This window comes from Puntigrus tetrazona, chromosome 12 (genome assembly GCF_018831695.1).
Source record: "Puntigrus tetrazona isolate hp1 chromosome 12, ASM1883169v1, whole genome shotgun sequence".
Taxonomy (NCBI): domain Eukaryota; kingdom Metazoa; phylum Chordata; class Actinopteri; order Cypriniformes; family Cyprinidae; genus Puntigrus; species Puntigrus tetrazona.
The window spans coordinates 19388110-19404022 of record NC_056710.1 but is presented as its reverse complement, the minus strand read 5'-3'; the positions used below and the strand labels follow the sequence as shown (position 1 = coordinate 19404022).

The following is a 15913-nucleotide window of genomic DNA, read 5'->3' as shown; positions in this document are numbered from 1 at the left end:
AAAGTGAAGCGATGCAGGTCGGTGGTGACACAATGCCCGGTCTGTGCTCTCGTCATCGGTGTCTGTCTCAGTGTTGACCGTCTGCCCTCTTCCTGTGTCCTGAACCTCCAAACACAGCCTCAGCAGATACACCACACACTTCAGATCCTGTCAAAAGCCCTATTCAGGGTTCGTTCGTTCGCTTGATCGCTCGCACCCTCTAGTGGTCAACAGGAAAGTGTGTTTGTTTGTTGGTGTGTAGATATATTCCTAAAGGTGTGGACATTCCTAACTTGCAATTATTGAGAATTTGTTTGAAGAAAAAATGTTTCTTGGTGTTAATGATAATGTCAGAAAAGAGTCTTATAGAATTTGACCTAAAAAGCTTCGGTTGTTACAGTGACAGTGACGGTTAATATTAATTTTAGTTTGAATTACATTATAACCCGTAATGCATTTGTGCACTACTAATAATTTGATTGTCAGGAGTGGACCAGAATGAATCATTTATTTAGGCTATAATCATTTTTAACATAAAATGGCATTCCATATATTCCTAAATATAATAATATCAGATAAAAACGGAAAATTAAAAAAAAGCATTCTGTAAGAGAAAAATAACTGTTGTTTATCCAACAAGGTAATTAATTTAAATCATTATATTCTATATATATATATATATATATATAATATAAAATATATATAAAACCAAAAATCCATCAAGGTCATTGATTTATATTGTAAAAATATATAAATAAATACATAAATAATTATATATAATGTATAATATAATATTTGTATTTATAAATTTAATAAATTTAATAAATATATATATATAAAAAAAAAAAAAAAAAAAAATATATATATATATATATATATATATATATATATATATATATATATATATATATACATATAATAAAATATTAACACAATTCTGCTAAAAATATTTTTAACCATTATTGTGATTTGTCTTTGTAATGTTAGCTTTAATCATTTGTTTTTCAGGAGTGGAGCAATAATAAATTAATGATAATTAATAATAATTGCAATTTATTTTAGAATTTTTATGTGAAATTTAATTATCATTTTAAAATGAACATAAAAGAAAGAAAGAAGGAAAGGTTGTATATTATATATATTTATACATTTTTGAAGAATAGCATAAAATAAAAAGATTACACTAGAAAAGAGAATGTTTTTTTTTTTTTTTATCTCTGAAGATCTTTGATTTATATTGTTAAAAAACGGTCCGTATTTCCAAAAGAAGGGCTGAAAATATATTCATATTTTTGGAAAAACCCTCAATTGATAAACCATTCACATCAAGAGCAGTAAAGCAAAGGATACGATGTTGTTTCTGTTGTAAATAACTGCATCTGTGCTGTTGGTCTGTCAGCGCCGGCGTGGGCAGGACAGGAACCTTCATCGTCATCGATGGCATGATTGACATGATGTACGCAGAAAAGAAGGTGGACGTCTTTGGCTTCGTGTCAAGAATACGAGAGCAGAGATCGCAGCTCATTCAGACGGATGTGAGTTCAACGTCCTAGTCGTTATAGAAAGAACAGGTGAAGCCGTGCATGTTTAACCCCTGGTTTGTGTCGCAGTTGCAGTACTCCTTCATCTACCAGGCTCTGCTGGAGTACTTCCTGTACGGAGACACGGAGCTGGACGTTTCTTCTCTGGAGGGTCACCTGGATAAACTTCACAACACCAGCGCGCCGCTGGACCGCGTCGGCCTGGAGGAAGAGTTCAAGGTGAGGAAATGAGCCTGCGCTCGGTTACCGATCTGGTTTTTATGCAGATTGTTAATGCATTTTCAACACCGGCTTTGCAGAAACTGACAAACATGCGTATAATGAAGGAAAACATGAGGACGGGCAACCTGCCTGCCAACATGAAGAAGAACAGAGTCCTTCAGATCATCCCATGTGAGTCTGTGAAGCTCAAATCCCTACAAACAGGCTGTAAAACACATTTAATCTCTTCCTTCCATCTGAAATGTAAGCCGGTTTGTTTACAAGGAAGTTAATCAGAAATCTCTCTTCCTTTTCCTGTTCTGCTTGTGACTTTGTAACGGTGAGACGGGCCATTCAAAACACCCGAGCTCATTTTTTTACATTTTTGTTCAGATGATTTTAATCGAGTCATCCTTTCGATGAAGAGAGGGCAGGAGTTCACCGACTATATCAACGCATCTTTCATTGATGTGAGTTTGTCATTACTTTTTACCTTACAGGGGAGGGTTGTGATACGGATAAAAAAAAAGAAATGAACTGTTTTCTTTTGAAATAAGACCAGGGATGTTTAAGTCAATTTTGTTTAAATTTCGTCATTGTTTACAAAAATCTGTGTCTGAAATGAACTTTACACCAGTTTATCATCAACCATAAATATTTCTTACCAACCACGAATCTGTATTTTTTTATTAATTTTATTATTTTTTATTTAAATTTATTATTTAAATGTTTTATTTTAAAAATATTATTTATATATATTTATAATATATTGTGTGTGTGTGTGTGTGTATATATATATATAAAAAAAAAAAAAAATATATATATATATATATATATATATATATATATATATATATATATATATATATATATATATATATATAATCATATATGTAAATGAATATCCTAAATAATGTTGTTAAACATTATTATATATATATATATATATATATATATATATATATATATATATATATACAGTACACACACTACCCCATAAGGAATGTGTCATAAATTGAATTGAATTATTTACGTTACATTTCAAAAGTCTCTTATGCTCATCGAGGGTGTAATAATCAGAATATTCAAAAGTTCAACAGAACAACATTTACATTTTGTGCTGTTATAGACGTCTTTAATGCTGCATTTCCTAAGAAACTGTGAAGTGTTTTATTTACGCTCTGAATGCAGTGCTCATATTACTGTGTTTTGCAGGGGTACCGGCAGAAGGACTATTTCATCGCCACACAGGGTCCTCTGGCGCACACGGTGGATGATTTCTGGAGGATGGCCTGGGAATGGAAGTGTCACTCAATTGTGATGCTTACAGAACTGCAGGAGAGAGATCAGGTACACACACACACACACACACACACACACACACGTTACAAATCCACCATCATTCGACTTCCCAGAGCAAATCCTGTCAGCTTTATCATTTGGAGTGTGTGTGTGTGTGTGTGTGTGTGTGTCGTCGAGGACAAGTGTTTTCAGTACTGGCCTACAGAGGACTCGGTGACTTACGGAGACTTCACGGTGGAGATGAAAGGAGACGCGCTGTGTGACACGTTCAGCCTCAGAGATCTGCTGCTCACACACGGCCCGGTGAGAGCGCACGTCCCGAGACGATTTGCGTTGCCGCTTTTTGTGACGTTTGCGTGGTCTACGTTGACGTGAAGGAAGCTAGTTTGAATGTCGGTGGATCATGCGTGTGTGTTCTTGACAGGACAAGCAGACGCGTTTGGTTCGGCACTTTCATTTCCACGGCTGGCCAGAGATCGGGATCCCGGCGGAGGGCAAAGGGATGATCGACATCATCGCAGCGGTGCAGAAACAACAGCAGCAGTCGGGCAACCACCCCATCGTCGTGCACTGCAGGTCACACACACTTAACACACACTATAAACCACAGACTCCCAAAACATTTTCATCAGCTGCAGCCCTTTGACCTCAAATAAATACTTGAAGTACCCCTTGTGATTTTAAGCTAACGTTACAGGATTTCAACGGATTATCATTTTGAAAAGGATATTTAAAGCATTACAATCCTCTACAATTAAAGGATTACAAAAACATACTTTTTTTTGCTTTTGCTTTCATTTTAAAAATTATTTGCATTATTTTTATCGTTCAAATGAGTATTTCTGCAGTTCACAAACTCCTTGAAGATTTGTTGCATGCTCTAAAATTCAACGTGAATGTTCTAGTAATATTGTACAGATTATTAGTCATTAAGATGATAAATCCAAACCACAGCACACATAATTAAAGATTTTCAGAATGAAACGTACTTTATACAATTTAAGCAATGAAAAAAAATCTATGGCATTTTCCCCTTTTATGCCTTTTAAGTGTATTTTAGTATCATTATAGTTCTACTGTCATCATTTTTATTAATATATTTACTTTATTTACTTTATTTTTAAATTTATAATATAATATATAATATATAAAGATGGAAAATCTGTCATTAATTACTGACCTTTGTTCATCTTCACTAAACAGCTTAAGATATTTTTGAAGAAATCCGAGCTCGATCTGACAGCAATACAACGGAAATGATTCTAACTCCAGAAACATAGTAAAAATATCATAAAAAAACAGGATGTAACACCAGTGGACGCTAACAGATTTTTTTTGGTGCAAAAAAACCCCAAATAATATAATTTTCTCAACCTAACCCTTTAATATTTTTTTCCTATATTTTATGTTTTTATTATAATTTTATTACGTATTTAATTAGATTTTTTTTTTTTTTATTTTGTAGTGCATTTGTCATCTTTAGTACATTTTTATATACATTTTTATTTTATTTTAGTTTTAGTTTTTTAGTGCATCAACTAGATTAAAGTGAGTAATTAAGTCTTGTCAATTTTTATGTATGCATTTTATTTTATTTCAACCCTAACCCTAATTTTAATTCAGAATACCGTTGAACTATAATCCTGACACTTAGGCAACTCTTCTAATGCAACCCTTTAATGTGCATTTCATCCTTTTCATTGCATTTGATGTTTTTGTGTGCCGTGCAGTGCCGGAGCGGGTCGGACCGGTACGTTTATCGCTCTCAGTAATATTCTGGAGCGAGTGAAAGCCGAGGGTTTGCTGGATGTGTTTCAGACTGTGAAGAGTTTACGAATGCAGCGGCCGCACATGGTGCAGACAGTGGTCAGTGTAACACTTCATATCCGCACGCATATCACATTCACACACGCAGGTCATCCCCATCGTCAAAAACGAATCATGGTAATCAGTTTCTGTTGTAATCGACCTCTTTCAAGGCTCTTTCTTAAAAGGCAGCTTAATTTAGCGATTAAATATTAACTAATTAATTTATCGTATAGGTAACATAAGTATGCCAAGCCATTGAGGTTCTTTAAATGATAGTAATAATCTAAATGAATTAAATAAGCAATAATTCATTCGTTTTATTGATTAAAAAACATGACATCTCATACAATCGATGAGTTTTTATTAGCACTTTCGTGTTAATTTAATTGCATTATTATTTAAAACAAGTAATATACATTAATTAAATAATAATGCACGTTCATATATATAATTAGTAACACATTAAATAAATATGCAAGCCTTTTAATTCAAAAAATATGTAAAAAAAAATCTGAATAATTTTAATAATTGAATGTTAATTAATTACTTTCAATATATTTTAATGCAGAAAATACACAAACTATTTTAATAATAATAATACACATTATTAGTATAAATTAACTACATTAACAACCATTCAATACTCAAATGAATGTGAATTTTTAAATGAATTTAGAATTTTAATATCCATTTTCTTCAGTTTATTTAGAAACGATATAAACGACCAGTTAATCAAATTAATATCATTAATATAAAAAGACCGAAAGAGATTTACAACAATAATGAAAACTGGTCAAATTCATAAAACATTTTAGAAGCATGACGTCTTTTCTAACGACTGTAACCTTAACATGGTTTCTTTCCGTCCGCAGGAACAGTATGATTTCTGCTACAGAGTGGTACAGGACTTTGTCGACATTTTCTCAGACTATGCCAATTTCAAATGATCTAATCTGCCTTAAATGTTTGAGTCTGATGCTTTTTTTTACACGTCAGTCGCTCAGGATTTTTCACGGCGGCTGGAAGATAATCGCGCTCTATTTTGCTATGCACTTCTCCTCGATGTTACTAAAAGACCACATCTATCTGTAATATACTAAGGCTACTAAAGTTTTGCGAAACTGTAAATTGTTTTGTCTCCTTTATAACGTATTTAAATGGGTTATTTTATTTTGGTCTTTCGCGTGACGGATCATTCCAGTCGGACTTCTGTTGTTATTGTAAAATAGTGTTTTGTCTGTTTATTTGTTCGACTAATTATTTGTATTTTTTTATTAAGCGACTCGTGTAGAGTTTGTAAAGCTGTAAGGTGGTTTGTATTTATGCACTGTCGCAGACCGGACGTCCTGCCAGATAATACATGTCTGTGAATGTTCCACGCCATTTTATTTATTCAGAGTTATTGTCTTACAATTTATGAAAGATATCATTGGTTTTTTTTCCCCCTGTATTTAACATCGTGCTCATCGGCCGTTGCAAATGTGAACATTTTGACTTTTTTTTTTGGTTTCAAAGCAGCAAACACACACAGCGAGTGAGATTATTTAGGTTTGTTAGGTAAGAAAGGCACGGTGCAACATCGGCAGGAATTTCTATTTAGTTGTGATCTTGCACAGGAACAGCAAACGTATGAGACTGGTGACCTTTGACCTTAAACGTTTCCCTGAGAATGACGCTGAGAAAAACTGCACAGGTTTTTAAAGCACACACACACACACACCACTGATTGTTGCCTTGCAGAAGGCCAAGGATTTACAAATAAATGAACAAATGCATTATGAAATCACATCGTTGTCCTGTTTCTTATTTTCAGTTGGATACGTAAAGGCCCGTGAATGTCGATAATGTTTAATATGATAAAATAAAAAATTATATGCACATGAATGAAGAAAAATAGCCGAACAGAAGTAAAAATAAAAAGGTTAATGTGCTTTAACTGCCTAGCAATAATATCAAATATATTTTAATACAACTTTTTTTTGTTATGTTTTTATGGAAATAAAAAATAAAGGACTAAATATTAAATATGTCTAATTAAAATGCATTTAAAGTAAATCAAATATTGAAAATGTAGTTGTAATGCAAATCGGCTTTAAAATATAATAAAGTAAAATACTTGTCTATATGTAAACAGTAAAACTAAAATGTACAATTGAATATGATTAAATAAAAATGACTGATTAAAGGTTAAAAGTTAGCAAGTCGATATATTACAATAGATTTATTATTAAAATGACGTTAATATGCTTTTAATAATACTGTTTTAACTAATAATAACAATAAAAGTAAATTAATGAAAAACAATATAATCCTTTATAATCATAAAATTGTTAAAATATTAAACAATGGTCAAATCACATTGTTCTAAAATATAATTAACAAATGGAAAACATTTGCAATCCTAAATAAAGGTTTGACCAGATTTTAAAAATAAAAATAATGATGATGATAAAAGTAAAATAAACATTTTACTAATAAAAAAAAATCCAGGTTTTGAAGAACCAAGAAGTTAATTAAATAAATAACAAACTTTTCATCAATAAACTAACAGCTACTGCCATCTAGTGGACATGTTTGATAGTTTTTCGACATGTTTGATTTTGTTTGTTTTTACATGAAAACAGGGTCTACTGTAATTCTCTTTATCTTACATTTTTTATTAATTTCAATTAAAATATATAAACTACTCAAACAATTATATGCACAGCCCTGTTTTTTTTTAAATAAACTATTAAAAAAAATAAAACAGATAAAAATATATTTTATTTTTATTTGTTTTGTTATTTGTTTAACAGTTTCAAACAACGTTAAAACAGAAATGGATATGGAATTTAAAAAAGCCATGACAAAACAGCCATAGTCTTACAGTTTGGTGACAAAAATGAGCAAACGCCGATCCCTGATGAAGACTGCGCTTCTGTATTTGAGCCAGTAGATGTCACTGTTGTGTTTACTAATCCACTGCAGACCGAGGCCTACCCGTTCCTCGAAGAAATGGTGTCTCTCTGGTAAATAATGCTGAACTGAAATAGTCGTCACAGTTTTATTGCACCGAAATGTGCAACAGAATGCCACGAAAGTAACATCTCCAAGCATTTCTGGTGAGTTTAATCATGCTTTGTGTTTGTTTCGAGTGTCTTTGCGTGTAAAAGCAGGCCGGCGTGTACTCCTGCTTTTTATATATAGTTTTCGAGATGGCATTGAAGACCTCAAAGTGGCCCTCAAAGCTAAGACGGTAGCGAATGAGAACCGCTCCTAAGCGCTCGGGTCCCTCCAGGGCCACGCGTGCCCCTCGCTTCCAATCCGGCTGAAGATATCCCGACTTTGGCTCTTTACTTTTTCTCAGCGCGCCTTTGTCCGAAGTGCTTTAATAAATTCTAATTTCATACAAAAGAATAAGAAACTACGGGAGGGTTAGAATGAAAACGCGGATTCGTTTTCCGCCAAAGCCCAGCAGAGAGCCCGGGCCCTAATAGAGCTGGGCATTAGGGGCCGATCTCTGCCGGCGCGCTTCGCTCTCACTGCGTTCAAATGCGGTTAAAAACAAATGAAGCCGTCTCTTAAGATGAGAGCCGATTTAATTTGCTAACAGAGCCAGGTAGTCTGGAGTTTACGCCTGGAATGAGCCGAACGAATCATTGTTCACGTGTGTGTGATTATGCATATATATTGTGTCTAAGCGCGTGCGGTGGTGTATCCTGACAAGCTCGTTATAATTTGTGCTCTCAAAAATGTTAGGATATTGAACTAGCTGGCTCGTGCGAAACCCTTTATTCCCATTTGAGACGAAACAATCAGCAAAGCCGATTTTAAATCGATGCGGTAAATGCAGTTTGCATTGTACTGCTGCTTTGCGAGGCTGGGAAGGGAAGGCGAACAAACGCGATTCGTCGTTCTGTGTTTATTCACGCTGCGCAAATCACACATATATGTTCAAATAAATTACTACAATAAGTGTTAATATTTTGGTTAACTTATTTCATTTCAGCCAGCTTCCCAGTAAGTAACAGTTCTCTTAAATAAATAATAAAAAAAATGGAAAATATAAAAATAAATATGCATTGCGTCAATACTCTGTATTTGTCTTGTTACTAATGAATTGCAATATTTCAATTAACTTCTATCACCAATTTTTTTTTTTACTGTTCTTTGTCGTTTCTACCCTTACATCTTCTTCAACGTATTTTGTTGAACACATAAGGAGTTACTTTGCAATTATTTTCCAGTGTGGATGAGAAGAATGGCTACAAAATACAGTTAAAGTAGTTCATATGATTTATGTGCTGTGTTCGTTTTCTCTGAAGCCTGTTTCTGGCCTTTGGAAAAACTGTGTGAATTAATGCAAAGTTTTGCGTGAATCAGCACAGGTTCCTCTGATCTCTTTCGGTCCTTCTTGGAGCGTGACGGTATGTAGAAAAGCGACGGGTGTGGATGAATATTGACCATCTATCTGTTTTGTTGTATTAGTCTTTCCTAGAGCTCAGGCGGGCGGTGCCAGCGACGCAAAGGTCATTCTCAAGGGTTTTCACTTCAGTCGAAGGTCCACAAATTTAAAAAAAGTCTTGCTTTGTCCGACTGTATTGTATTATATAGCCAATTTATGTTTAAAGCAAATGCATTTTGATCGTTTATCCACATTTCAATGCAAAAAAACACATTGTGTTTATGATATTGCAATGGACCAAATCATAAAGGTCGCGGTTTGGGCATCTCTGTTTTCGAGAAACAACTTTGGTAACTAGCCGACAGTGTTTTTCTTCAACACGTAACTTATTGATATACTTTTTACGCTTTGCGTTCACGCACTCGATCTGTGTCGCTCCCTATAAAGTAGCCAGTCGTTCAGCCGATCCGCGCGATTTAGCCTGTTTTTGCCGCGTGCACCTCCCTAGCATCCATGCTAGCGTCTCTCTGTGAAGTTCTCGCTCTAACGTGCTCCTCAGAAGTGTGTGACTGCTTGTAGGTCGTCTGAAGTCGGAACGGCTCCCCCGACGCCAGACCTTGCTTCATTAAACCGCTTCTATAATTGCTCGACTCCAACACAAAACGCCTTGTATCTGTACATTTGCAAATTTCATTTAACCTTAGCCTCTCCTTCCGTACCCCCGGTGGATAATCACTTTGTTTACCACAAATTAAACTCGGCCTGATTGTTTACCAGCCGCAAAGTCCCACCACATTTCTAGAAGCCTCGTTTATTTATTTCAATAATCGCAGAGCAGGGAGTCATGTATATGCCGCGCTCATCTACATGAAAATTGTACAATTAACTTTTGATTAACCAGCTTGTTCGTTTTTTTCGTGCGCTTTCTCCCCGCGCTCTGCCGTGTAATGGCTAGTCTGAATTTTAATAAACGCCTTTAAATTGGGAGCGGCCCTTCCTTTGAGTCGCATGAATGCGAGCGAGCGTTGAATAAACGCTCGCTAGAACAATAGCGCAGGCTGCCGGTTTGCGGTGTCATCTTTAAGTATGCAAGGATGAAAGCCTCGCGATTTGTCCATCAAAACAAATAAGAAAGGAAGCCGCTAATTCAGATGGCAGGAAGTCAAGTGCTTTTGAGCGCCCGAGCCACGCGCTCCCCCCGCGCTCATCGCTAATGACTGCGCCACCGAGGGAGGTGGGGGTCCTCTCTGAAATTCTCCGTCACGTAGTGTACTTATCTCAAGTCTCGAGAACAATTAGGGCGGACAATAACTATAGAATGACTTTTTGTTGCGCGCCGGCTGCCTGTAGCAGCAGCGGAGCGCGATAACGCCGTCGGGAGACCGCCGGAAAGTCTCTCAAGACTCCGGCCGGGGCTGCAGACCCCCGATTTCGCTCTCCGCGGCCTCCGGTGCAGCGGCGCGCCGAAAGGTTGCACTTTTATCCTGCTGAATGAGCGGCATCTTGACACGTTTCTTCTGGGAAGCCGTCGGCCCCTTTGAGGAGATGAACAATAGCAGCCGATTTGGAATACTTTTGTAAACAGGGCGGTAAACAAGTGATGCAAAATCGCTGTTTTTTTATACATCGGGCCCTTAAAGAAAATCTAAAGGTCACAGATTACTAATGCTATACGGCTAACAGCTGCGCCAGTGCCGTTTAGCTGCTTAATGAACTTTTGGATTTCATCGTCTTGATTCGAACGTCAACGGTAATTCTGACGAATCGCTTTTATTTGCATTTTTTAATCTTTTAAATTTTACAATTACGAGCACGTCGCCTCGTAGCATCCAATAAGTAATTTTGCTTGCACTTTGCCGAAAATGTAGAGTAGCGCATACAGAAAATCTGCATACTGCGTACCGTGTGCTGCAAAATGTAAGCACGCCTTTCCCGATTTAGCTAATGCGATGCTAACATGCTGCGCAGTACTCGCCCTATATTAAACTTTTTTAAAGATTAAGCTATTTTTAAAATCAATTGCAGTGTATGTGCATTCTGAACAGTAGCAGATTATCGGTGTCATGCGTTTGTTGAATATTTAATAACTTTACCATATTAAATTTTTTAATCCAACTTTAGGATAATGTTACTTGTGGTTTATTAATCTCGCTTGAAATGCAAAGTTGAATGCATTATTCGCTGAAGTATGTTTTGTATAAATGTTGCTCGTTTTGTCAATTTTAGGTGTCTGGATATTCTAATGCATGCATAGGCGTACCGAAAATATGCATATGAGCACAGTATATTTAGTTTATAAAACAGAAATAGCATGCATAGTACGGTCTGTGCAGTGTGAGGCAATTTTGGGCCTTGAATCCAACTGTTTTTAGTAGACAAGTGATCATGTGCAAGTGCTTTAAAGTCTTGCAAACTGGATTTATCATACATATCAGACATCCTGTGAATTCTATCAAGGCGTGGCTGCATAAAGAATATTAGTTGCAAAATATATTATAATATATTTGTTTACATTTACGTTAACATGTATAGTTTCCGGTGAAGTTGTGTTTCTGAATGGTTAACAAATCACAGAAATCTGACACATAAGCGTATAGTTCAGGGCAGGTTCTGTGAAAATGTTGGCCATGCAAGTAACATCTCGTACTACTGGTCCAACAAAACTGAAAAAAGTGTTTTTTTAACCCCCTGATGGTACGCGATATTAAGCGTAGCGAGTTTTTGTACGAGTCGCTCGCTAGCAGCGTACGTTATATAAAGGCTCTGAATAAATTCGACTTTAAACGGTCGATATTCAGACTTTATTTAACGTACACCGCGATCGAGCGACGTGACGCGATGCGGCGCTATGCAGACAGTTTTGCTGGAGTATAATGGGCTCGATGTGATTCTGTCGTGTCGCTCTCAGTGTAGTCTTTGTGTGTCTCCGACGCAGCTGCTTTTGTACAGCTTCATGCAGTGTTTTCATTCGAGGGGAAAAGCGGGCAAAAAAACCTCAATAAAAACGAGAAGAATTGCGAGTTCTTAAGACATCGGCCCCGCTCCGTGGGGGAAAAGCACAGAAAGAGAGCAAGTGGCGGAGAGAGGAAAACAGAGCTGTGAACGGCAGCTGAGGCGAGATAAAACGAGCTTTGTGCCTTTTTTTTTTCCACTTACTGATGGCTGGCAACAAGGCCGGAGTGCCAGCAGAAGCAGGAATATCTGATAGGTTATGTGTTGTATAATGAAAGAAGCCGAGACGGGGGACATGTTAGAAAGCAAGGTGATTCGCATCCTCCCGGGACGATATTTCAGGATCCAGACGGCCGCGACAGAATCTATAGAAGATCCGCCGAGGCTTCTGGGGTTGATCTATAGTTTATAAACTGACCAAAATAATTAGCATTCAAATGAGATTTGAGGAGCTCTTCTGACAGAGGAGGTGACGGTGCCGAATTCCCCCGACTGTCCCTCTGAATCGCAGACGCCGTTTGTCTCCTCTTACCTCTCTTTTACAACTCCGAAAGAGAGAAAAAAGCGCTCGGCTGACAACACAGAGCCGCAGCCGGGCGCAGCGGAGTTGAAGAGGTGCTTTGCAAGTTTTTAGTCGCATGAATAATTCGATATCTGAGCTGGTTGTTGCGCTATTGGATGTATTTTTCAGAAATCTTAACGGCGCGCCGGCTCTCTGTGTTTCAGGGGCTCCGTCTCGCTCTCTGTTGCGGCTCTGCGTCTTGTGTTCTCGGCCCACTTTGTTCCATCAAAATACACATTCAAGACGCAAATTAGGGGCCCACCAAGTCAGCGAATGCAGAAGCGGCGCACACACGCTGTCACAAAGGGAAAAAGAGTCCAGGCGAGAGAGAAAGAGAGAGAGAGAGAGAGACAGTCGGGCGTCAGTCCAAGGCCCGCTAAGAGGCCATTGTTGGAACACAAGAGCCGCGGGCCTGGGAGGGAGATATGGGGGATTTAGCGACATGACTTGAAGCGGGGCTGCGGGAACGAGAGGATTGGGGGATGACCAGATTAACGTGTCGGCCTGGAAGCCTCGCGTCAACTTTATCTCCTTCCGCATGGCAGTCGCAACAAAGAGAACAACCTCAGTGCTTAAGGCCATGAAGCAAAACCTGTAGAGTCCTCAGCCTGAAGCACCCACTTCTCGCTCTTTAGCGCGCACACACGCACACACACACACACACACACTCCCGCGCACGCACGCACGCGCCCTGTCGCATGTAAGGCGTAGCGGCTGTCAGCGCAGACAGCTCCGCTGGGATCCGGCAGGGCAGGGATGCCGGGGAAGAGAGGAACTTTGATGTAAGCTTGTAATCGTGGCGCTACAGCCTCAAATGCAGAGTCGACAAACAGCAAACAAAGCTTGTCAGTCAGAGCGCCAAACAAACAAAATAAAAACGTCTGCGGGGCGACTTCAAAAAGAATGCTGGAAAAGTTGAGGCCGGCACTACAAGAACAAAATAATTGTCTCTTTGTTCCGCGCTTTTGGAGGAGAATTCAAACAAAGGGAAATTTAGTCGCTGGGACGCATTTGAATAAGTGGAACATGAGAGCGCTGAGATGCAGCTCCGCTTATATAAGCGGTTGGGTCTTATAAGATTCTTTGAGGAAGGGAAGAAGGAATAAATGTGGAGGTGAAGGTTCCCCAAAAAGGGCTTGTCCCGAATGCCAATACATTTAGATGTCGAACCAACGTGTTTTCTTTTCAGTTTTGCCATTCAAATCATTGCCATTCAAATCATTCATCATCATTTTTTGATTTATACATAACCTAAAAGCTGTTTTCCGTTGATGCACGGTTTGTTAGGATACAGGACGATATTTGAAAAGCTGAAATCTGAGGATGCAAAAAAAAGCCTTTAAAGTTGTCAAATTAAGTTCTCATCAATGCGTAACGTTTGATATATTTACAGGAGGACATTTACAAAATATCTTCATGGTACCTGATCTGTGCTTGAAGTCCTAAGGATTTTTTTGGCATAAAAGAAAAATCTATAAATTTGACCCATATTTGAGATTCAGCTTTGCATTACAGTGATTAAATTACAATTTAAAATATATTCCTATAGAGCTTAGTTATTTTACATTTAAATAATAGCAGACACTTTAAAAGCAATCATTTCCCCAAGTTCACAATATATTTTTTTTTTAAACGTTTTATGAAATGCGCCCGCATTGCTCGCTTGGCATTTATTATCATCATTATATATCTAAATTGATTGCGCTGCTAAAAATTTCCGTATATGAAAACTTGAAAAGAGATGCATAGCAGTGTCCCTGAAAAAGACTTTTTACTGTAATGAAAAGTCGCAAAAACTTATAAATGCTGTGAGCTGAATAATTCACAATTAACCCAGGAGCATGTATTCTGAAAGCAAATGGGGTCGGTTATGAGTTCAGGTTGACTTAAAAGCAAAGATTTATGCTATTTGTTTTGATATTGTCTAGTGGAACAGCATTTAGACATTTTATGTGTGATTGCAGTAGATGCAGTCGGCCACACTTTATCTGAAAGATGGTGAGCTTCAGAATGAACAGGGCAAAATAAAATTAACATATTAACATTAAGATAATCTGATAGTATCCCAGATTTTTAATCAGGCTTCTATCATTTTAATAACAATAATGCCTCCTTTTATGTCCTCTGAGCATCAAAAAAATCATCCCACTGAAATAAATGATGCCACCGCCTCTTGATTTATTTAAAAAGACGTTGAATAAGTCTCAATCTAGAACTTCTGACTGAATGTTTGCAAAGAGAGGCGAGATAAACAGCTACCGAAGTGCAAACCTTTCCAATAAAAGAGTTGAGATTTTATCTGAACTCTCTGGTGGGTTTTGTCCAAATCGGTTTTCGAATCTAATTCAGAAACGCTAATAAACTGACCGGTCAATCTGAACTAGATGTTTGCCGTCTCTCATAAATCACAAAGTGCCTTTCATCGGGGCGCCGCGCGGTGGTCCGGCAGAGTTTTTCTCTCTCTGAGTGAGAGTTCAGCTTCGGGAAACTCGAGTCGAGAGGCCAGAGCAGCGCTTGACCCCTCGTGAGACCGAAGTCCAGCTGCTGTAACTGACCAATCTGCTTCAGTCTGTTGCGCTAGCTCGCTCTGAATCATCTCGACAGTCTTCAGAAGCGGCTCAGGTGGGCTTCGGTAATGCGAGGTGAGGTCGGTGTCTGTCAGACGTTGATTGAGGGACGAGTCGAACATTTCTTCTCCTCGTTTCATCTTTAATTAGAGTCAGAATGTGAAACGGCCCCGTCGCTCTGAACTCCAGACTGATATGTGATTATTCTCCGAGCTGACAGACGTGGGGTCCCAGACAGTGTGCGTGCGTGTTTTATTTTTTAATTTTTACCCCCTCAGCACTGTGAATTAAAAATGAATGTGCATTTGCATGAAATAACTTTTAATCAACTAATAGTCCAATGAAGTGCGAAAGCGGTTATGCGGAAGTTTGAATTTTTTCCATAAATCGATATGAAACATGAAAGTCAAATGATATATTGTTGAGCTGAGCTAGATATTATGAGAGAGAAATAAAATTGGCAGTTTCTTGATTTTTGGTTTGGACCGGATTGTGAAAAAGCTTAGATTGGCTCGAAATGGAAATTCATTTCAGATATGTAGCAGGTTGATTTAAAATATTTTTTTTTTTCTGTTAAAGGCTGTGAACCGATGAATCGTTCGCAATTAACGTGTGT

At 37.6% G+C, this 15913-nt stretch overlaps 1 protein-coding gene and 1 long non-coding RNA gene across 7 annotated transcripts in view; both read left to right on the top strand.

Annotated features, from left to right (window-relative positions):
- ptprea (protein tyrosine phosphatase receptor type Ea) overlaps nucleotides 1–6618 on the top strand; it is a 65419-nt gene extending 58801 nt beyond the window's left edge. For all 5 annotated transcript variants that reach the window (XM_043254103.1, XM_043254105.1, XM_043254104.1 and 2 more), the window contains 9 exons: nucleotides 1379–1514; nucleotides 1590–1739; nucleotides 1820–1913; nucleotides 2115–2191; nucleotides 2937–3071; nucleotides 3201–3326; nucleotides 3448–3599; nucleotides 4754–4889; nucleotides 5705–6618. In XM_043254103.1, the coding sequence (XP_043110038.1) occupies nucleotides 1379–1514; nucleotides 1590–1739; nucleotides 1820–1913; nucleotides 2115–2191; nucleotides 2937–3071; nucleotides 3201–3326; nucleotides 3448–3599; nucleotides 4754–4889; nucleotides 5705–5779 (1081 nt within the window). In that variant the 3' untranslated portion in view covers nucleotides 5780–6618. The remainder of the gene's footprint in view (nucleotides 1–1378; nucleotides 1515–1589; nucleotides 1740–1819; nucleotides 1914–2114; nucleotides 2192–2936; nucleotides 3072–3200; nucleotides 3327–3447; nucleotides 3600–4753; nucleotides 4890–5704) is intronic.
- A 1191-nt stretch (nucleotides 6619–7809) lies between these two features.
- Nucleotides 7810–15913, top strand: part of LOC122355301 — an 81234-nt gene continuing 73130 nt past the window's right edge. For both annotated transcript variants that reach the window (XR_006252204.1, XR_006252203.1), the window contains exon 1: nucleotides 7810–7933. This is a non-coding gene — a long non-coding RNA (uncharacterized LOC122355301). The remainder of the gene's footprint in view (nucleotides 7934–15913) is intronic.